Raw genomic sequence first — 24,739 nt, forward strand, 5'->3', positions numbered from 1 at the left:
TATTTCGATGCACTTCGCTCTAGCCCCTTAGGTGGGAGCCATAGGTTTCTTCAGACACTAAAGGACGTTTATGACCCCCTCCCCAAAAGTTTAATGTGTAGTATTTTAGATCATGTTATTAATAGAAGCCAGTTTAACAACCTTGAAATCTACCCTCCCAGGAGGCTAAAGTCATTATTGGTTCTTCTTATAGATGGCTTCTTACAGATGAGCCTGATATCTAGTTATGATCTGTTCCCTGTCACTAGGCCACTGTCCTGGAAATGTATGCCACTGGTCACAACATAGAGAAGAAGAGGAAATCACTATCAATCCCCCTACCATATATTAAAGGGCATTAGGATAGAGACGAATGGTATTCAAGTATGGTGACAAAAGTACAATGTATCAGTCAGAAGAAGGATTGATTAGTCATGGGAGAATCTAGAAGAATCACAGAATCAAACACTGCAAGTGACCATTCCAGCTTTATGTAAAGGGGAGAGAGCAAATTTTAGTTATCCTAACAAACTATGAGTAGTTTTAAGTTATCCTAAACGTTGGTACGGATTTGGGGGTAGTTGCCATGCATTTCAAAATTTAAAGGTCCATCAGAAAAAAAGATACCGTTTATGTGAAGGATGCAGATAAACATCTGAGTCATCAATCTACCTGTCCCCATGCTCCCCATACAACCCTCTAGATAGTCTTTGCCTTTATATGCAGGTTTGCCTATAGGAAGGACCGCTTTTATCATATCATATTTGGGGTACTTGAGATTCTAGTGAGAGTATTTCTCCATGGTGAATTAATAAAGTAGAAGTCAATCATGATTCTGTTTCCTAAGTAGCTTGACCATGGAAAAAAAATGAGCTGGTCCAGCATCTATATTCTGGTCCTTGGGTCAGTCATTTCTTGGTGTTTATTATGTCAGCAATCTGGTGTCCACTTCTGCCTCAGATGTGCTTTGCTTAGTACAAGTCATTTTCTTACTACATGGCTGGTCATCCTGGGCTCAGGCTAGAGAACATCACCAAACCTTTCAATGTAGAAAGTTAAATTTCAAGCAGAGGCTAAAATGATTAAAGAGCTACTTAGGACTTAATGACAGAACATAGCAGAAGACAGAAAAACATTTTTCAACTTTCTCTCAAAACTGATTTGTTGCCTTGAATATCAGTTCAGACTTACTTGTGTACATAAAGGACAATTTTTAAGACATCTACATCTTACAGCATATCAACAACTTGTATGGTAGAAAATGTCCCCTGTTATCTACCTGTGGAGGTAACTGCTTTCAAGGAACTAGAGAGAACTGAACAGATGGCACCCTAGTGTAGACCATAAATCTGACAATAAGAGAACATGAGGTAAGCAGAATAGAGAGTAAGAGAAACTGGGAAGACAATGGGAAAGATGAAAGACAGTCTCAAGAGAAAAAATGATGAGTTCCATAACTGGAAACACTACTCTACTAAGGTGAGAGCTTAGAATCTTAAAGAAAAATGGAAGAAATCCAAGGCAGATAATTTACCAGCTTCCTAAAATATAGGAATCCTTTGCACAGTTTGAAATTATTGAAGACTATCTAGAATTTCATAATACCTATGAATTGATTTTAACATTTCTGATCCAAATTAAAATCTATTGCCAGACTCTTTTGTACCATTTTGAGAATGGTACTTGAGTGAAAATTGGATTACATTAATAAACAGGTCTTGTCATCTCCATTTTCTCTACATAACATCATCTTTCCCTCCCCCATCATTTAGTGTCCACTGTCTTTGAATATTGTAGAGGATAATAGAGTGCTTGGTTCACCTTATTTTACCCCTCTCTGTTAATAATCATGATAGTTATCATCACAGTCATTCCTTATTAAATTTGATTGTTTCATTTTTTTAGATTACTCCTTTTAGATTACTCCTTGTCTGCTACTTCTTTCTGAGTTCAGTTTCCTATTTCTATCACTGATTATCCTTGAGTGGTATATTCTGTCTACCTGAACATATCTTTATTTCTTTCTTTCCCTTGAATGATATTTCAGTTGAATTTTGAATTTAGGTTTTTGTTATTTAGGTTATTTTCCCTTTATAATTTTTATTTAACTATTCCACTGTCCTCTGGTTACTGTTACCACTAGTGAGAAAACTGACGCCATCTAAATGGTTTTCTACTGTAAGTAATCCATCTTTCCTCTCTGTTTGCTTTTAAAATTTCCATTTTGTCTTTGATGATCTCATGTTTCACTGCAACATATCTGCGTGTGAATTAGGTTTAATTTATCCAACTCTGGATATAATGTGATGTTTTCCTTTCTTCAATTCTGAAAAATTATAATCCATTATCTCATTAAATATTGTCACAAATTAATTCTCTCTAGTGTCTCCTTTTAAAATTCTTATTGTGGTATTCTGAAAAGTTTCATGCTATCCTCCGTGTCTCTTAGCCAACTTTTTATATTTTTAAATCTGTACTGCCTTCTGTGTCATTGACCAACTTTATCTTCTGGGTCACCAGCTGGATTTATTTATTTTTTATTTTTTTATTTTTTTAAAAGATTTTATTTATTTATTTGACAGGCAGAGATCACTAGTAGGCAGAGAGGCAGGCAGAGAGTGAGGGGAGGAAAGAGGCTCCCTGCTGAGCAGAGAGCACAATGCGGGGCTCAATCCCAGGATCCCGGGATCATGACCTGAGCCAAAGGCAGAGGCTTAACCCACTGAGCCACCCTGGTGACCCACTAGTGGGATTTAATATGACATTTTCTCTTTCAGTTTTTAAAGCCAATATCCACATTTTTCTTTCTGAAAAGTTTTGTTTCTTATTGTTATTCTTTCATATTTTCCTTGCTTGTCCATTTATCTCTTCAGTCATTTTTTTATTTTTAAAATTATTTTTATTAACATATAGTGTGTTACTAGCCCCAGGGTCACAGGTCTGTGAATCCTAAGGCTTACACATTTCACAGCACTCACCATAGCACATACCCTCGAGGCCCAACGTCCATAAGCCACCCACGCTATCCCTACCCACCTACTCCCCAGCAACTTTCAGTTTGTTTTGTGAGATTAAGAGTCTCTTATGGTTTGTCTCCCTCCTGATCCCATCTTGTTTCATTTTTTCCTTCCCTACCCTCCAAACCCCTGACCCTGCCTCTCAAATTTCTTATATCAGAGAGATCATATGATAATTGTCTTTCTCTGATTTCTTCCATCATTTTTAATATGCTAATTTTTTAATAAATTAATTTATTTATTTTCAGAAAAACAGTATTCATTATTTTTCCACCACACCGAGTGCTCCATGCAATCATGCCCTCCATAACACCCACCACCCGGTACCCCAACCTCCCCCCGCCCCGCCACTTCAAAGCCCTCAGATTGTTTTTTGGAGTCCATAGTCTCTCATGGTTCACCTCCCCTTCTAATTTCTCCCAACTCCATTCTCCTCTCTAACACCCCTTGTTCTCCATGCTATTTGTTATGCTCCACAAATAAGTGAGAACATATGATAATTGACTCTCTCTGCTTGACTTATTTCACTCAGCATAATCTCTTCCAATCCGGTCCATGTTGCTACAAAAGTTGGGTATTCATCCTTTCTGATGGAGGCATAATACTCCATAGTGTATATGGACCACATCTTCCTTATCCATTCGTCCGTTGAAGGGCATCTTGGTTCTTTCCATAGTTTGGCGACCGTGGCCGTTGCTGCTATAAACATTGGGGTACAGATGGCCCTTCTTTTCACAACATCTGCTGTATCTTTGGGGTAAATACCCAGGAGTGCAATGGCAGGGTCATAGTTAATTGTTCTCAGATTTTTGAAACTTTTGTTTAGTCCTGTAAGGTTCTTGTTCTTCTGATTTACTTTTTTGTTTATTTCCTGGCCTTTCTTTATGGTGGATTTTTTTCCCCTTTGTGGCCTGCCAACTCTTACCATGAGCTTATTTTCAGGAAAAATTGTGGTTTTGGTTCCCCCCCCCCCCCCCCCGTGGGACTTCCATGTGCCTGGGTTAAGAAAGTCTCAGCTCAAAGCAGTTTAGCATATTTGGAAGAAAAGAGAAATGAGACTGGGGCAGTCATTTCAATAGTACTGAAAACTTTTGTATTAATTTATTGGCTTCTATTTCCTCTGTCACAACTGCAAGATAAGGGATTGTGATTCAAATTCCACTTAGATGGCAAGTTTCCTCATGATTCCTTAAGGCTGGTGAACATAGTCCATGTGACTGAGGGGGCACTTTGGACTCCAGGCTTTATTCAAAAAGATTTGACTTCCATCACTTCCACATGGAATTAAGACTCCAACTCCAAAACTTCTGGGTCTATAGCCTACACAAAATCCTATGGCCACTGACAGTGGTAGCTTCCCACAGGAGGTGATTTCTCTCTTGTTTCCCACACTTGGGAATTTCCTTTTCTTTTCTTAAAAATCAACTCTACATTTAGAAAAGAATTTTTTGCCTTTTCAAACAAAGCATTTCTTTCAGTTTATAAGGCATATGGCCTATCTGCTTTATTCTAATCCACCATGTTCTGAATATTTTATTATCATGAAATACCATAGTTACTATTCTGGGATGCCCATTATACCTGCCCTCCAGCCACTTTCTTCTAATTATAGATTCCATGCCACTGGCCACAAGGATGGAGAAATGATTCAGATCTGGCCAATCATCATTAATTCCCTTGAAATACAATGTGATTGGCCTTGGGGTGATCTTTTGATATAAGCAGAGCCAATCCGAATCCTTCTCTGTGTTTGACATGCAAATATTGGGAGTATGAAATGTTACTTTGAAATAGAACAATATGTGCCTGGAGATGCCATTAGCCACCCTCTTCTGTTTGTTAGAATAAGTCATGTATTTATACCAGGAAAGAGTGAGGCTAGCACTAAGAGGAATTCAGAACCAAGAAAGAAAAAGGAAAGAATAGAAAATAGAAAAGAAAAAATAAACATCCTTGAATCCCTGAAACCTGGCTTGCCCAGACTTAACCCAGCCCCTGCTGAAGAGGCCAATGAATTCTTTTTGCCTAAGCTAATTTGAATTGGATTTCTGTCACTTACATCTGACTAATATACCAATGAATTAAAGTACAATGGAATTAAGATAAGAAAGCAGCAATATGGATTTCTTCTATTTCTTTATTTTGGTAGATCAATTTGTCATGCATGGCTTGACACCAAGTGAAGGAAGTTCTAAGTCATGAGGCTGATTTCTGGAGAAGCAGTGAGCGAACATTGTATCTAATCCGAGAGACAAGGAACAGAGAGTCACAGGATAAACCAAGGTCACTTCCCAGTAATCTGAACAGGAGCTAGTGTAGAAAGATGCCCGAGTCATAGCCAGGAAACAGGAACCAGGGATCAGGAATAAGAAAAAAAGAAACAGCCACAGGAGCAAGCAGGTGTGTAGGTAGCAAGCACTGGCTTTCAGACTTAAAGCTGGAGGTCAGCTGAGCTCTGCCTCCTAGCCACTTCTTCAGGATGCCAGGATGCCCGCCCATTCCTGCTAGGTGATGCCACCTGGTGTCCAAAAAATGAAGTCAGCAGGAATTGACTGCCAGAACAAGGAGTTCTTAGGCAAAAAAAGGCCTTAACTTTTTTTTTTTTTTAAATTATATATCACAGCAGTATCTAGACAGGCATCAAAATAAATGTGTTTCATGCTGATGATCAGTTTCCAAGGCAAATATCAAAGTGAATTACCTTCAGAAAGATGTGTCAAGATATAAGAAACTTGTTTTTAAGTTAAGCAGATTCGTGAGAAATATACTTTCTGGTTGTGATAACAGTTTTGGTTTATTCTCATCAAAAGGAGACACCTTTTTATCACCTCTGTGTTTACAACTACGGGTCAAATGGGAGAGGAAGTTGAGTTAATGAAGGTAGCTAACAAGCTTTTCAAATATTCAGAAGAAGCAGTATAAAGAATGTTAAACATCCATCCTCTGGAGTAGATTTTAATGAGAGGATTAGTAAAATGGCTCTACCTTCATCTGAAAAGGTATACTTACTTGCTCCTTCAGTAATTATTTAAGAACCTTCCAAATAATTAACTGTGTGTTGTGGGGGATGGAGAAAGATAGAACTTGCCTTCAAGGAGCCTGCAATCTAGAGAAGATGGTACCAAGAGAAATAATGAATTTCTTTAGTGATATATGTTTCTATACCAACCCTACATAACTACTTTCTGGGGTGATTTTTAGAGCAAGGTTTGTGCACATATTAAATTAAATAGTTACCAGCTACTGTTTGCCTATTTTAGTGAGGGGCTGTTGAAGGCAAGGACGAGTGACTGTACCTATCCATCTATATCATCGACGCTCAGCATAATGTCTGGTACATACAGATGCTCAGAACATTTTTATTGAATGGGTGCTTGATAGATGTCTCGATTCTCCTTAGTCACATGGTTCTTTGAGTTTCACAGCCATCCCATTAACTTCCATGTTAAATGTTGCTTAAGATGCATGGGATATAAAAAGTGTGGTCTTTCAAAATGTCAGTCACTCTAAGTGCCAAGCATTCACCAGTATCACACTTTAAATGACATTTTCCAGTAAGAACCTCTAAGCAGCATAACACTCTTATTTAAAAAGAGAAAATTAGTGCTCTATTTCTCCCTACTTTTTGATGATCTACATTGAATTTCCTTAGAAGCATTTGCTTATAAGGGAACAAAGGCACCTAGTGTGTATTTATTGTCATCCAAGGGCCAGCTGTTTAATGGGGTTTTTCTTTTAGCTCTAAGAAAATCTGGAGGCATCTGTACATTGTGGAATTATTTCACAAGTAAATCATTCAATACAATATTGGCAATATTTCTGTTTTGCAGATAAATGGCTGAGAACACTCAACAACCTCTTTCTGCTCTTTCATGGGTAGAAAAAATTTTAGACTTAAACCTTTATAGAATCTGTATTTATTTTATTTCTTTTAAAGGTTTACTTATTTATTTTAGATGAGGGGAGACAGGGGTACAGAGAAAGACTCTTGAAGCAGACTCCCCACTGAGTGCGTGAGATCATGACCTGAGCTGAAATCAAGAGTTGGATGCTTAACTGACTGAGTGACCCAGGTGCCCTAGAATCTGTATTTAAGTGAAGATTGCCTATTTTTAAGTATGTTTATGGAGGATTCTTTGGATCAGAGTGGATCATAAGTAGCTTAATTATTTCTAATAAATATATATATATATATATATATATATATATATATATATATATATGCCAAAAGAAGAAAATGAAAATCACCTATGATCCTACCTCTTTGAATTTATATATAAATTTTATTTATAATACGTTATAATTATATATATGCTCACAGACTGACACAAATTTGGCTGTGTTTTTTTTTTTTAAAGATTTTATTTATTTATTTGACAGACAGAGATCACAAGTAGGCAGAGAGAGACGAGGAAGCAGGCCACCTGCTGAGCAGAGAGCCCGATGCGGGGCTCGATCCCAGGACACTGGGATCATGACCTGAGCCGAAGGCAGAGGCTTTAACCCACTGAGCCACCCAAGCGCCCCTTGGCTGTGATTTTTTAACCAAAATAGGTCTTAGTGTATATAACATTTTAAAATTTCTTACTTTCCTTAAATGTGAATATCTTTTCACATGAATACATTTTTGTATATCATTTTTCAAATGACTGCATAAGGATTACATGATATTAATGTGTTATAATTTATTCAACCAACTAATAACTTATGTACAATTTCTTGTGCAAATCAATGCATTCATCTCCATGGAGAAAGTTACATAAGCCCTTAGTTCCTTCTTAGGATAAATTTCTAAAAATGCAATAGGTGGATCAGAGGATTAACATACTCTCATAATTCTTAACAAGTAATGCCAATTGCCTTTGTAAAAGTTCCCTTGGTTTTCTCTTTCACCAGTATGTAGAAGGGTTCCCACTTCCTCAAATTCCAATTTACCTGAAGTATGCCTGTTCTTTCATGACTTCTGGAGATTTGAAGATTTGCTTATCAAAAAATAATTTGTTTTATTTCGTCAGTAGTTAAGCTGATCTTATCTAGCAGTATTACTGGTCATTTATATTTCCTCTCTTCATTACCTGCTTATTTCCTTTGCCCATTTTTCTGCCATGTTTACTTTTTCCTTATTGGTCTCTGATAATGGCAGTAATATCAGCAGCTAATATCTAATTCTTATTGAGTATTATGTGTCAGGCCCTATCCTAGGTGTTTTATGTTCAGTCTCGCCTAATGAGGTGAGTGCTTTTACCAGCCCTCTTTTATAAACAAGACGTCTGGACACAGGGACGTTAAGTAATTTACATAAAGTAACATAACTAGTTCATTTGGTATATTAAGGTGATTAACAATTCATCAAGTGCATTATAAAGACCATCAACTTATCAACAGGTGTGTTGAAACTACTTTCATTGGTTTATTCTTCATCATTTGCTTGTAGTGACTCTGGCTTGGTAGGGTTGCGGGACTCTGCTGCCATTAAATAAATTGGCTTTTCTTTTCTCGTTTCTGCTTATGATATCTTAATCACCTAAAGAACACTTTAAATAGATACAAATAGATACTACAAATGCAAACATTCAAACAGTATAAGAAGACACAAAATAAAGAGTATATTACATTTCCCCCCTTTGTATAAATCAGAGTTCTACAAAGCAAAAGAATCTCCTTTAACTATTTAGGTTTTTTGTTCTTCTGATGACTGTCGTATGACCAAATAATATGGATATACCTCCCTTTCTTAATTTATCAAATCCACATAGTATATATTGATTTATTATTATGAGCGATGTGACATTTGAGTTAACTTATCCCTTCCTTTCTCTCTCCCCTCTTCTAACTCACTCCCAGGAGTATTATCAATTTTGGTTGTGAGTGACTTTATAACTTTTAGTAATATATTTCAACCTCCATTTCTTGATTTATCAACTTTAGACAGTATGCCTTAACTAAGTGCTTCATTCTTAATGGGGGAAATCACATGTGAAAATGGTTATTCTCTATTATTCCTTGGATCATAAAATGCCATATTTATAAAAGAATGCTTCACTAGAAGCAGGTCTATCCTTAGTCATTTTAATGAAGGCAAAGAGATCTTTGTAAGTAGAATGAAAGATATTGATATAAATGGTTATATAAATTATATGCATCCTTATATAGCATAGATCACATTGATTTTAAAGATTATAGAGTCCAACTATATTGCTTTATTTATTGCTCAGAATAATTTTGTAATATATATAGAACAACTGTTCTTATATTTCACAGGTAAAGAAATAAGTACAGAGAGTTTATAACCATGTAGTCACTGTTGTGGTCTTCTAGGTTTGGTTGTGTTTTGTTTCTGTCCCACATCCACTTCTTTTTTGTGGCAATATCACTCTGCGCAATATCCCACCTCTCCCCAGGATTAGTACATATGCTTCCAAGTGAAAATGAGTACATTATTATTATTATTATTTGAAAATATGTACATTCTTAAACCCATGAAGCATGTGACTTAGACCTGAGCTAATGAATGCAGATCATTCCCCTGGCCACAGTGGGTGTGAAATGGCATCATAATCTGTAAGGTGGACTAAGATTTGGACTGGGAATAATGGAACAAAGATGCTTACTTCATTCTCCTGAAGTAAGGTACAGCCCTCAGAGATATTGGCAGCCTGCTTGGGACCAGGTAGGGGAGCTAACCCTGAAGAAGCTGAGGAAAAAAAGAGTTCCTGCTCATTTCAGTGAGTCCTTTGCTGCCATTTCTACTCCTGTTATTCAGTCACATCAGCCAACACAAATTCCCTTTTTGCTTACAACAGTTTGTGTTGGTTTTCTGTCAACTGTAATAACTGCACAGTTAATCCACAGCAATCCTGACATCAGCTCTTTTGACTTAAATCTAGGACTCTTCGTACTCCACCATATTGCCTCTGAAAGTAATGTCTTTGTTCAGGATTCAAAAACACACATCCTTCAAGACCTCTTCAATATGTCTTTTTCCTTCCTTCATAGCCTATTAAACAGTCTTTAGAAATGCAAAGCCATCATGTGGAATTCATTCGTTTATGAACCAATATACATTCTACGTGTTTGGGCATGGCATTCCCTACATACTTAAAATGACAGTATGGGTCAGAGAAAGACAAGCTAATTTCAATGTTTTTGTTAAATAGAGTTACTTTCATTTTAAAGTGAAAAATTCTGGATCATTTTAGGCCATAGGGATACCATCTACCACCTGCTGTCATATATAAGAATTGTGGTCATCAAATTCGATTATATGTTAGTTGTCTGAAACTCAGAGCACATTTAACCTAAAAAAAGTATCATAGTTTCCCATTGGCTTCTTAGACTAGCACAGAAAAGTTGACTTAATTTAAAATGTGGCTAAATTACTATGTATTTGAATGAAATGCTAGAACACAGTATTGTCACAATACTAACAATTAAAATTTAAAAAATACTAAAACTGAAATATTAAACAGGAATATCTAATGATGGGAGATGGGAATGTAAATGACATTGTGTGGCCATCCCAAAGGAACTCTGGAGGTAGTACGAAGGGCCATAGCAGTTGATGATCTGAGTTCTTCATTAAACTTGATCTCATATCAAAGTGCATAACTTTTCTTTTCCATGATACAAGAAGAGCTTTATCACTATGCTTAAACTTCAAAACTATACAAAGATAGAACTAAGAAGAGGAAAACACAAAAGGGATTTCATTTGTTCTTTTTTTTAGAAGATGTATTTATTTATTTTAGGGAGAGAGAAGGAGAGCATGCATGTGCCTGCATGAGCATGTCCATGAGTGGGGGGAGGGGCAGAGGGCGACAATCTACAGGCAGACTCCCCACTGGGAACACAGTCTAATGTCAGGCTCCATCCCTTGAACCATGACATCACATGATCTGAGCCAAAACCAAGAGTCAGATGTTTAACCAACTGAGCGCCCCAGGCACCCCTCATTTTTTCTTTTAATATGTATTGCAATCATATAGACTCTGTGTTCAAGAAGTTACTATCTTAAAAAAAAGAAAAGGCAAATACAAGTGTAATCCCAAGATTGCCCTGCTATGCTGGAAGGGAATTGATAAAGGTTCATGCAGGGCTAGATTAGGGACTTAACATGTGGGCTAATGGTTCCAGACGGAGACTGAGGTGGTGAAAGACCTGATTAGGCAGAAACAAGCTGAGGAGGAGTGAAGTCTGTGCAGGTAAAGCACGAGTTACCAGGCAGAGAGTTGTGTCTGGGTGCTATGCACAGTTTCACATGAAGGAAGAGGAAAGTGAAGAGACAAACGTTTGAACTTCTGGTCTGAAAGTCATGCGAAACTTTTAAATAGGGCTTTTCTAAGGAAGCAAGAAGGTAGTTGGATTAAAGAATCTGGTGACGGTGCATAAAAAGGAGAGGGAATATGTATGTATGTAAATAGGTATATAAAAAGATTGGCACGTGTGCTGGAAACTAAGTTTAAAAAGCACATAAGCAAGTGAGCAAAGTGAAGGGTACAACATTGTGGAAAACTGCACAGGGTGGAGGATGTGGCCAACCACAGGTAGCGCTGGAGAACAGATAGTGCAGATCCAGGATGGTGCAGGTACACACTTTCAGTAGAGCTCAGGAAGAGGCTAGTGGGGTCCAGATGCACCAGGTATAAGAAAGAGCCTAGAGTTTGAATGTGTGGAAGTTTCCACGCCAACTATTTCTAATTTAGTTTTCCTTTTACTTTAAAGGTGGAACTCTTTGGGGTCACTCTATGACACCGCAATTGCCAAATTTAGAAAACATAGGATTTTGGCTAGAATGACAAGTGTCTTGACCCTAGTAAGGAAGAAATCCTGCCACGGTGGGAAACACTTCTTAAGTCATGCAATATATGAGTAGGTGAGAGAAAAGGCACTGCCATAATAATCATGTATTGACCTGAATAGATAATAAATAGACTGTTTCAAATGCCCCTGAGATCTATACACAACGGCATCAACCTTCATCATTGGAGTCTATTTTTAGTGGGAAACTACTATGAATGATGGTGCTGAAAGTGGAAAGGCCAAACTCTCCCCTGGTTGTAGCTGTGTGACTCTTTCCCAAGCTCACTTGTGCTTTAGTGGTTTCGTTTTGCTTGGCCTTTTACAACTTGGCAGCCCAGGAGGCAAAAATGAGGGACTCAGCAGATATAAACAACTTTTACTCCAAATGTTCCTTTAATACTCCTATTTCTTGGACAGAGATTCCTGATGTCCTAATTAATCGTTCTTGGTGTTTTCTTTAAAAGCATCCGTTAGCATTTGTGAATCTGCCATGGCTTTTGCTCTCAGTTTCCACTCACCAATATTTTCCTTTAATACAGGAAAGCCTCCTCTCAGGGCCAGGTGAAATACAAGTTTATTTGAAGACCTTGCTTAAAAGTTGCTGAATTCACTGGCAACTTTGGTTGGCAGCCTTAAGAAATGTGAGTTGGCAGAAGAGTAGTGCTGTTCTGTTGTTTCCTACTCTGAGATTAGGCTTTTAAACATCTTTTGTTACTTCATAATACATTTTCAAATGCATTTGAAGTGATTAACACCCTGAATTGAGTCCTATAGTCACATTTAATTGTCAGATAGCTATTTTCCTTTGGGGTATTTGACAGTTGCCCAAAATGTTGGTCTTAATCTAAAACCAAGAAGAGACCTCTGACATACTGAAAGCCACCAAAGTGGCATTTATTAAATATAAATGGCAAGTGTCTAAAGGGGAGGTGAGGAAAGAGCACTACTTCCCATCTCAAAAAGAAAATTCTTCCAGGATCATGGGAAAATTACATTAGCATTTAGTCGAAGTTCCATTAGTTTCACATATCACATGAGGTTTTAAAGATGTGTGTGTTCTGATAACACATTACATCTGCACTGAGAAATAAAGAGTAGTCTGATTCTCAGTTTCTGTCTCCAATTTGTCAAACTTACTAAAAATACAATGGTTAGCAGTAGTCCATTATTGGAAAATGGTTTGTATAAAGGAAAAAATTAAATGATAATGATTTGAAATGAGGGAAGCTCATATGTTCGTTTTAGGAATTCTAATTGAATTAGCTAAATATATGCACCTGAGGAAAAGAAGTTACCCCCTGAGTAGTATCTTGTAATAGGTTGGAAACATGAAACTCATTAAAATGTTAAAAATTAGGTACCTAATGAATTATACCCATTATTAGAGATTTTCTGTGGTAGCAATTGCTTAAAAATGAGAAATTGCCACATCTCTGTGACATAAGAGAAAAGACACTTTAAAGCCACCAGGAATTATCACCAACTGGAAGCATATTTCACATGGTCAAAAAAACAGAGGCCAAGTTCTGATACTTACTATGTGAGGACAATGGCCACTGCATCATTCAATACGCTCTCCCCGAACAGGAGTGTGTACAGGTCAGGGTCGACGTGCAGTTCATGGAAAATGGCCAGCACTGTCACTAGGAGGAAACACACCCAAACATGCAAAGTTAGCTAAAACACAGCCATGGATTTGTCCGTGGTTATGGTCACCTCTAGAAAGGATTCATTAAATGCTCATGTTCTCAAATCCATCCTTGGTATCCACATTGGACCTTCATTAAAGAAAGAAAGAAAGAAAGAAAGAAAGAAAGAAAGAAAGAAAGAAAGAAAGAAAGAAAGAAAGAAATCTGACGAGCCACTCCATTGCTTAGAGACTTCTCTGGGCTTTCCACTGCTTACAGAGAAAGTTTGCGCTCCACACTCCAAGTATTCTATAATCTGCACCCTGCTTACCTTCCAGCATCTGCCCCTGTATCCCCTGCTCACCCACTGCTGCCTGCCTCAAATCACACTGAACTTGCCATAATTTCCCCCAAATCACTGAAATCATGTAGTTTTAAAATTAACTTTGCATTTTGATCCACTTTCTCAGAGCAGCAATTTCTTTCCCATCCATGAACTACCATGCTCCCCATTCCCTAAATGCGCACATAGAGACTCACACATACGACTTCTTGTTCTCCCGAAACCCCATTCTTCAATTTTTAAAAACCTCCCTAAGTGTCTCCCAGGACCCCAATTCCTCAGCAGAAATCTGGCTCACTCCTTTTTAGTCCCCATATTTGAATCAAATCACAAAACTTATCACAGAAGACACTGAGCTCCCTGGGGACAGGGCACATCTTTGCAACATAGGGTACTTGGCAAATGCTCAGTGTTTGATGCACGGATGACTGAGTGAATAAATGCATTAATGAATGAATGTTGTTACACGGCCTACTCCTGTGAAGGGAGAGGTGGCCAGTATCTGACTCTCCTTCCCTCTTAAAGATTATACTCATCTATAAAGATGAGCCCTGTGTTTTTAAGAGCAGGACCAGAGAACTTGTTTCTTGCAGCCTGCTGCATGGCTACTCTATGCACACATAGTCTGTGGTGCCTTGGAGCATACATTAGGACAGTAAATAATCACACACTGATTATCTATGTTCATCAAAACCATTCAGTGTCTTGATACTTGAAACAGTTATGCGAAGTGTGAAAAGCAATCATTAGGAAAATGATCTATTGAGTTGATTGCCAAAGGGGTAAAGAGGATGATTGGGAATGATACTGATGGTAAATTTTTAAGGCAGAGTGGGCATTTTCATTTCTGTTCTTTCCTTTTTCATGGACTGTGAGGTTAGTAACTATGTTGTATAAAAGAATAGTGCTATGGGGAGCAAAAGCTGAGTTGGAAGGTTTTGTAAGTAGAATCAAGAAGTTTGGTACTTGTTCTGCTGCAGTGGGGAGCTAGGAAAGGATTTTAATCAGAAGAGAGACAATCTGATTTTAGTTTTGGAAATAAAGCCCAGGCAGCAGGGCAGAGGGCAGAATGGACATGTGGCTTGAGGCTTTCCCAAATGTTCTCCCAATAAATGAGCTGTACTGAGATAGAAAGAATCCTAGAGTCAGACCCACAAACTCCTGTACATCCTGCTTCACCCAGCACATCCACCATCCTGGGTTCTGATAGGTCATTGGCCACGGTGGTTTGTACTTCACTTATTCATTGATTTTTATCTCCCTTGTGTGTCACTAGCCCTACAATATAGCAAGCCTTTAATGAGTGAATATAAAAGGTAATGTCAAGAAAGGACATAGCAAGAGAGACTGTATGTCTAAGATACTTGGGACGGAGAATTGATGAGTCTTGGTGTTTGAAAGGTAGCAAGGAGTGACTCCGGGTTTCAATGCTAGACAATTAGTGGATGGGGCTGCATAAGAGAAATTAGTTTGTGGACAGGGGAATCCAGTAACTTTGGTTTGGGACATGTTGACTTAAAAAGGTTGAATTTCAAATGGAAATTTCAATAAGAAAGCTGGAAACAAAAGGCTGAAACTATAAAGAGTTAAGGCAGAAGACCGAATTTGGGGGTTATAAACATATAGATGAAACATAAAGCTAAAAGAATAGCTAAGCACCTGGGCAAAGTATACAGACAAAGAAGAGGGTTCATAAAAAATTCTTAGGGACATTTATAGTTAAGGGGTGAATGGAGAAAAAGAAGCAAGAAAAACACATGTGGTATATTTGCCAAACCTGACCCTAAGCAAGAACAAGTCAGCTGGAAACCACATTCATCATGAATTTCTGTAGATAGATTTTTACTTACTGAAAATTATCCTGGAGGAAGGAATATTGAACTCAAAAACCAGCTTTGGGATAGAAGAGACCCCAGAAATAAAATGTTATGAATTGGCATAACAATTAGATCCCCTTTTGCCAGAGATAGAATAAATTTTATTATTCTAGCTGAATAAGTCCTTAATTATGATAGGCAAAATGGCAGAGATGTACTCTCTAGTAGTGGGTAGGTGTTCACATTTGCTCCAACCCTTAGTCTTTGCAGGTAGTGGTAGGAGGGGAAGGTAGCAATTATCTCTGCTAAGTAATGTCTCTCCTTCTTGGATAGAGTCAAGACCTTGTATCTCATTAAAACAAAGAGGCTTCATCTTGAGGGGGTACTGTTTTTTTTTTTTTTTTTTTTAAGATTTTATTTATTTATTTGTCAGAGAGAGAGAGAGAAAGAGCGAGCACAGGCAGACAGAGTGGCAGGCAGAGTCAGAGGGAGAAGCAGGCTCCCCACTGAGCAAGGAGGCTGATGCGGGACTCGATCCCCGGATGCTGGGATCATGACCTGAGCCGAAGGCAGCTGCTTAACCAACTGAGCCACCCAGGCGTCCCTGGGGGTGCTGTTAATTAACAACATTTTCCTTTCCCCAGGATCCTGTGGAATAAAAGTAAAGTTATTCATAAAGTACAAAATTCTATCATGGCAGCTTTATTGTTGACTTTTGTCTTTGTAGTTACTTCTATTTCTAAGCTCTGAAGTTGACTTGCAGCTCATCTGCACTCCCAGAGAGACGTTCTAGGCCCACAAATTGGGAAGAAAAACCTGTGTTCCTTCCCCCCACCTCCTCAGTTATGGGGTCCCCTCTGTGCTGAGAGGAACTCATCTTTCCAGTAAGAACTTCAGGCTTTTGGAGAGAAAGACTTTTAATTGAATATCTAGTTTTATTCAAAACTGCTTTGGCATTCCCACAATTCCTTTTGCACAAAGAACTGAACTCTACTTCATAAATGATATCCCACACAAAAGAGAAAAGCTATTATTTTGCACATTCCTATCTACCCTGTAAAGAAAAGGAACAGCTTCGAAATAAAGCCAGGCAGTGTATCCTACAAGATGGAATATTTGCTGGGACCACAAATGAATTGAATAGGTGAGTCAGGAAATTAGCAACCCACTCTTGCTGCTAAGCTTGGAGCTCTTAAAGAAATTCATTTAATTAGCTCACTGGCAGGACTTGTTCTTACACAGAATGTCCAAGACTCTGTGGCACCTTCCCAGGAGACAATCTCTTGGAACAGTGGTGGACAAGTTCACACCAGCTCTGCCCATACCTGGTTGGGTTTGTAAGGACAACCTGGTTGTCCAAGACTGGCCAAAAAGCAATGAGACTTCTGAGAGTATGAGGAGGGAGAACACCCTGGACACCATGTAGATAGGAAGGGGTGGAGATAAAATCCAATTTCTAAACTTCTTGATTTTAGCAGGGATTTGGTCTTATTTGCTTTTGTCACATTTTAGTTCCACTTATCTCTTTGTGGCAAGTTCCAACACTTCATCTGGGGCTCCTGTTCCTCCATACACCCTCTCTCTCCCTGACTTTTTAGCTAGAGAGAAACCCACTTTGTCTCTCAAATTGGTAGTAAGGGATACACGCACATAGAAGCTTATGTTTAAATAGACAAGTACACACAGACATACACACAAACATACACACAAACATGCACTCCAGGTGAGAGTAGTGGATGCCTGAGAAATACCATTGAATCATTGGAGATTTCTGAGAAAAATAAATAACTGCATCAAGCAAACATCATCAAATCTGAGAAAAATAAATAACTGCATCAAGCAAACATGAATGATGAGGCAGTGGTGTGGACTGCACTTCTAAGAAGCTGGTGATGAGGGATGGAGAGAGAAAAAATAGTAGCCTATGGGGTAAAAAGCCAAGTGAGACTTCCTCTTAGATTTCTAATTTATAGGTTGAACAGAATAAGCCAGAAGAAAGAGAGGTTGAAGACAGGAAAAAGAAGGGGAACTGCTGGGTCAAGGTCAAGAGAAGACAGAGAACAACTGCAGGGTTGAAAAAAGTTGTTTTCTTGTGAAGCGAGATCATTTGCCAAGAGCAAGAAGACCAACGCATGAATTAGAGGCTAAAGGAGGGTTGAAAATATCCAGAATGATTCAAGTTTTATGAAAAAATTTATGAAAAATTTCCAAGATCATATATAGGATAACTCTCATTCTTCAAGAGAAAAGCCCCAACAACGAATTAATATATTTTGATTAATTTCTTCATCATACCAAGAGTCTTATCCCCCACTACAACCTTATTATAGCACAAAACTAACATTTTCTCATCTCAAATATAATAAGCATAACTGGACCTGTAATACAGATAATGACTTACTGGATCCCATCAATACATCCATATGCTGATTCTTAAAAGTTGTTTTCCTTTTCTTTCTTTCTTTCTTTCTTTCTTTCTTTCTTTCTTTCTTTCTTTCTTTCTTTCTTTCTTTCTTTCTTTTTACTGCTAGTGTTGTAACTGACCACTTTCCCAATGCTCTTTATCTTTCAGTCACTTCTAAGTCTTTGGGGTGATTTAATAACAGTCCCTTCCCTGGGATCTCGATTAGCAGTTTTCTGACCCATATTTTTTTGGTGTTTTACAAGGAATTTAAATTTCAAAAGATATTTTAATGCAGCAGCTCTCAGCAAACTGGCACAAGATCTGCCTGGGTCCATGAACAACTTCACACAATAGTTCTTATCCCTGTTCTAAGCTATCACTCAGTCTTGTCAAACTGCTGACTGACTTTCCCTGGAGAGTACTCTCTGTGGTTTTCTGTGCAAATCAGTATGTATGACACTTGTCCCCAACACATGGAGAATCAAATATCTCAGGCTTGCACAGCAGAATTGTGTCAGACCTGGCAGGTGGAGAACCCTGGAATTCTCATAAACAAGGTAGCATTTTTCCAATTCCAAAGTGAGTATTGTGAAAATGTATTTTCTTCTTTCCCTTCAGAGGGTTGATGGAGGAGGAAATTCTCCTGCAAAGTTTGCCCACTTTTCTAAAATATTGCACATAGTGAGATTTCAAGAAGAGACTTCCAAAAAATTGAGGTATCCTGAATACAGTCTGAAATACTGGATTTTTTTTTTTTTTTAAGATTAAACCTTCTCAGTGGAGACTTGGCAGCAGAATCAGTACATAAATTGGATTTGCCAGTCAAGCTCTGCTAATCATATTCCAGAAATACAACTAGAAAACTCAGCCTTCTAAAATAGATCAGAGAAACAATACTAGATCTAGAAACTAATCACTAGAAGTTACTTCATTGAGGTAATTCCAAATGAGAAGTTACATAAAACATCATGAATGATTTAGCCTTTAAAACACTTAATTTTATTTTGGCCATCAATATGATATATCATTTTGGTACGGAGTTAGTAGTGGAGAAAATACTATTTGCAATCACACTAATATAGTCTTCTTCACCAACGATCCTTGGGAGAAATAAGCCCTCATGCCCCAAGGCAATGTTTTCAAAGTATCATCTAGGGATCCCAGGGGGTTTCTGAGACCTATTCAGGAAGATCCCCAAGGTCAAATCCATTTTCAGAGTAATGTGAAAATGTTACTTGCATTTTCCATTCTTAATCTTTCATCTGTGTACAGTGGAATTTTCCAGGGGCTATTTGAGGAGGGATAGTGCAATTGAATGCAGAAGCAGATGTGAGAATCCAACTATCTTCTATTATAATGCATTAAAAAATGTAAAACAATGTAACTTTTCTTAGTACTTTTTTTTTGCTTTGGAAATTAATTTATTTTTCATAAAATATGTTATTTAGGATATAAATGGTTTATGATTATTACTTTCTTTTTAAAATTATTTTTAGAGAGGGGGCAGGAGGAGGGTCAGAGGGAAAGAATGAATCCTAAGCAGGCCCCGTGCCCAGCATGGAGCCCAAAGCAGAGCTCAGTCTCATGACCCTGAGATTATGACCTGAGCCAAGATCAAGAGTTGGATGCTTAACCGACTGAGCCACCCAGGCACCCCTATGATTGTTATTTTTTTTTATTTGTTTATTTGACAGACAGAAATCTTAAGTAGGCAGAGAGGCAGGCAGAGAGAGAGAGGGAGAAGCAGGCTTCCCGCTGAGCAGAGAACCCTATGTGGGGCTCAATCCCAGGACCCTGAGATCATGACCTGAGCCGAAGGCAGAGGCTTTAACCCACTGAGCCACCCAGGTGCCCCTGATTGTTATTTTCAGTTAACAAAATATGTTTTTAAATTTTTTAAGTTTTAATATGGTAAATATTGATAGATATAACACACATAAACAAAAACTCCTCGGGGTCTTTCCCTAATTTTGAAGAGTTGTAAAGGGCTTGCGACAACAAAAGTTTGAGAAGCACTGTCCTAAGTCATTTGTTGTATGTATTGAATTAACTTATATTCTATGCATTAAGCTAAGTAAGCAACATCTTGTAAAGAAATAAAAAAATAGTCCCTCAAATAATTTTCTGCAGAACTTAATTCTCATGTTGGATTCCTGTTGAGTAAGCCTCCCTGGATCTTATTATCTCTTGTCACAGTAACAAGCTGACTCTTTTGGCATACACGTAGAGGATTTCTATGAACTCTTAAATGAGAAAAATTATTCTTTTCACATTAACTCCACTAGTACACATCTGGAATCACATTTCTGTCATTAGTACTTGTACTTATTTAAGTCCCTTTTTTTTTAATGTAAGTGTTTTGTGGACAGAGATTGTTTCTTCAGTGTGTAGGTGCATAACCAAAACATTGACAATCACACATCTCTTCCTTGACTTTAAATAGGCTGAATGGTGTTCCAGAATAATTTACTTTCTCTTGTGCCTAAAAACCAAAAGTAAGGTCCTTAGAAGTCACTGAGAGTATATAAATACCATCTGAAGATCATGACATTTGCCATTGAGAAGAGGAAAATAAATAAAATACATAAAGATTGAAAAGAGAGAAACCTGGGAATAAACCTGGGGTTGAGGGACGTTTTCCAGATCTTGTATTTGGGAATTTATGGGCTGAAATCTGCTGACACTTTAGCTAGTACTTTAAAATTTTTCCCAAAGGTACCTACAACAGGAATGTTCTAAATTTAACATTAGCACAGAACATAAACATTTGACGAAGACCCAATTTTCTCACCAAAGGTGTTTAATGAGCCATGGTGCAGTTTAATGGGGAATCTGCAGTGTGCCCAATATCTGAGAGAGGATGCCTCACCCCATCATACAAGGATTCTCTAATCAGGATTATTACTTACGCATTTTGCCATTTAAAACATGAACATGGTAGACAGGGTTTGCCTACAAATCACTAAATGAATTCAGAGAAAAGCTCAGTGGAGTCATAAAGCCGCTAAAATTTGGACGAGTCCCAGGAAATCAACACTTTGAGGTAAAGATATCACTGTGACCCATTAAATCTAACAATTGTAAGGAAAGAGATACTTGTATTAGTCATGATCACAGTCACATCAAATAAGTGGGCCTCCCAAACAAATTTTTTGCTTGCTACAAAAAAAAAAATGAAACAAATAGTGTCATATACTATCATTTCTCAACTTGTGAATCAGAACCCTGAAAGAAAATACGGGAAGGTTTCAAAGTGAAGGGTGAATAGTCTTGTTTTCTAAGGAAATTAGCAAAACTGCTAAGAGTGAACAAAAGTAATATTGAAAAGAGTCAGCACTGAGCATGTGACAGAGAAAGGGGAAAAGAGACATGAGGAGAGATATCATAACATTAATCCACTCATTCCTGTCATCACTCTGTGTGGTAGGCTGAATAATGTCCCCCAAAGGAGTCTATACATTAATGTCTGGAAGCTGTGCATGTATTACCTTATATGGCAAAAGAGACTATGCAGACGTAATTAAGTTTACCTTAAAACAAGTACATTATCTTGGATTATATGGGTGGATCCGAGTCACATGAGACCTTAAATACACAGAAACTTCTTTACCTGGAGTCAGAGAGATACAGCTGAAGAGAAGGCAGAAAAGAGACTTTAAAAAAGGAAGATTTTATGTGTGAGAAAGACCATGCACTGTTGCTGACTCTGAGATGCAGCAGATGACCTACCAGGGCCAAAGAGAGACTTCTAAGAGGCAAGAGTGTCCCTAGCTTTCTGTCAGCAAGGAAACGGGACCTTGGTTCCACAACTGCAAGGAACAGATGCTTCTGGTCACCTGAATGAGCCTGGAAGTGGATTCTTCCTACAGCTTTCTCTTAAGAGCTAGCCAATTAACACTTTCATTTTGGCCTTGTAAGATCCAGAGTAGAGAACCTAGTTGAATCAACCTGGACTACTGATCTATAGAAGTATAAGATAATAAATTTGTATTGTCTTAAGCTGTTTGTGGTCCTTTGTTATGGCATCCCTAGCAAACCAATTCACTGCCCAGGAATACCTCCTCAATTCCCTTCTCACTTTACCGACTTGTCCTGGGCAATCTCATCCAAACCCAGTCATCTTAATTTCTAGCCCATTCCCTTCTCTCTGTCAACTACAGACTCTCATATCCAGCCATTGCCAAGACAACTCCATCTGGAGTTCTTCTGCTGGAACAAACACTTATTAAGCACCAACTGTGTGTCCGATGCTGACTGTGGGTATTCCCCAACCCCCAGCCAGCTCCAGTCAATCTGCTGCTCTTACTCTTGAATTACTCAGAAATGGCATTTTTACCAACCAAGAAACTCTTCGTTTGTGTTAAAAAATGTTGTGATTTATCTTATTTGCAGTGGGAAGATCTCTGAACTTTAGAGGATATGATATCAAGAGGCAAGCCACACTTTGCAGTTCAGTAGTTTACAAGGTCAGTCAAGGAAAGAAAAAGAAAACAATTCTAGAGGTGCTATATTATATCAGATATTGCAGCATGAACTAGCTTTGTCATATCTGAAATTTTAGCCCTCTATGGTAATCCTTTCTGGACTGGAAAATAATATAAGAATGCAGAAGTTTTACTGTAGATAAATGTGTTTTCTTTTATGAAAGCAGCTTTAAAAAAAAAAAACAGAGAAATAGCTTGCAAACATTTTAATTTTTCTCTGAATTTTTTCTCTTGGGAAAAAGTTGATCATCACTGGTTATCAGTTGTTCATCTACATATTCACTGATGCCTTTCATAGTTTCTGGCGAACAGTAGATAAGTAATTTTGTTGACTAAATGAGTGAATGAATGAATGGCTCCTGAAGGTCATGCACCATGTAGCTAACTCCTTGAGGAATAGACAAGCTCCTCCCTCTCTTGTATTCTGCCACTGTTACCAGTCACTTCTTTGCCCACTCACTGACCTGGCAGCACTTGTTATAAAAAGCTGTCTCCATTTCAGTTCAAAATAATATATTGAACAACACAATGTTTTTATCCATAGTACCCAGGTAAAAGGTCAGTCTCTGTCCTTTCTTGGACATGTTCTAGGAGGGAAGCCACTTTGCAAGGAATTCTATAGCAAGGGGCCACTGAGAGGCTATGTAGGGCCAGAACACCCAATCCCAATTGACTACTAGTGGGTGCTCTCCTGGCTCCTCTGGGCATCTCATTCTTAAGGAGGCACTCACTTTCAGGGCACTACAGGTGCTAACTCTGCACTTAACACAACCCTAAGAGTAAGTGCCATCTTCAAACTGACTCTAGTTGCCTTACTCTTCCGTGGTTTTGACCTCAGTCAGCCAAGCTGAGCCCTAGAGGGAGCCAGACAGCTTCTTGTCTAAGGAAATACTCACCAAGAAATTTCCAAATCCAATTTGCCACAATGTTCAACATCTTTGTTAGCACATAAATGGAACGTGTGGCCTGGACACTGACTTTCAAAACTTCTGCCCTGCAGGTCTGTCTTTGAGTATTGCCGGGAATGAACTGCTTTCATTTAAACAGCCATTCTGTTCCCCAAAGCAGCGAGCCAGAGAGGTCTGTTAGCCACAGCTGTTCCCCAGCTGTCCATGGAGCTGTTGAATTGCTTCAAATGGTTTTTCAGTGTGTTCTTGAAATCCCATTCTCAGAACACCTGGAGTCTTGCTTTATCCACTTTCAATATCCTGAAAGCATTTATATAGTAGGTTGCCATCTATTACCTTCTCCAGTTATGTTCTGTGGAGCTGATTTTCTATACCTGGGCTTCCAACATCTGAAGAGAGACCTTTGAACTAAGACCTTGCTATTTATAACTTTGTCCCAATAGAGATGAGGGTTGGAACTTGACTCTGATGTAAAACCAACCCGTGTTCAGATCCTAGCTATGATGCAAATAAACTTGGTGATCTTGAGCTAGTTAACCTCACTAAGCTTTCAGTAACCTTTGCCAGTACAGTGGAGATAAAAATATTCCCTCCCTCATATGCTTTTGGATAACAGTGAAATGGGATAATTTATGTAATGATTCTGGTAAATTGTAGCTCGATTAATGGTGGTATGATGGCTGTTCATGTCATCAAAAACCATCAGAGGGTTTGTCTACTGTAAGATGGAATGATACCTTCTACCTGTGTGTTTCTTTTACCCTCAAAAATTACTTCAAGAGAGACAAATGGATATTATTAAGCAGAGAAGTAATGGAAACTTTTCTCTACCTCTCTCTCACACAATTTGCCCCTTGAATTTCAGCTCTTGGAAAGAATACCTAATTCTTGTTCACTAGGCATTTATTTTCTCTTTTGGAGGCTCAGGGTCCCCATCTAAAAATGAGTTTGAATGAGTTTGTTCTTAAGGTCCTTCCAAAACTAAAATTCTATGGCTCTTAGACTCAAACTCCAAACTAAAGACTCCAGATGTAGAGTGTACATGTTTTTCTAATTATGCTGATGTAAGCTAGGTGCGGGACTGAAATCAACAGTTGCACAACAGCAAGTATAGGATAAATGATTGTAGTTTGATTGTTGTCTGCATGAGTGAGGAGAGAGTTGTTATAATAGCAAGTGCATGCTCCCTCCTTGCCTTGGCACTGACCTCTAGGATAATCAAGTCGGGACACCCTCTGTGGTATCTGATCCCAGGGAGATCTTGCTAAGTTTGAACAGGTCATATTGTCTTACTTACATTACTTACATAGCCATCTCTTGCAGGAGAGAAACAGGGTTCCTGGTTCCTCCAAATGACATG

General features: G+C 38.3%; 1 protein-coding gene across 3 annotated transcripts in view; it reads right to left on the reverse strand.

Annotated features, from left to right (window-relative positions):
- Window positions 1-24,739, reverse strand: part of SLC9A9 (solute carrier family 9 member A9) — a 679,861-nt gene that overhangs the window by 348,086 nt on the left and 307,036 nt on the right. For all 3 annotated transcript variants that reach the window (XM_082713071.1, XM_082713070.1, XM_082713072.1), the window contains one exon: window positions 13,333-13,438. In XM_082713071.1, coding sequence (XP_082569197.1) covers window positions 13,333-13,438 — 106 coding nt within the window. The remainder of the gene's footprint in view (window positions 1-13,332; window positions 13,439-24,739) is intronic.

This window comes from Mustela nivalis (genome assembly GCF_964662115.1).
Source record: "Mustela nivalis genome assembly, chromosome: 1".
NCBI lineage: Eukaryota > Metazoa > Chordata > Mammalia > Carnivora > Mustelidae > Mustela > Mustela nivalis.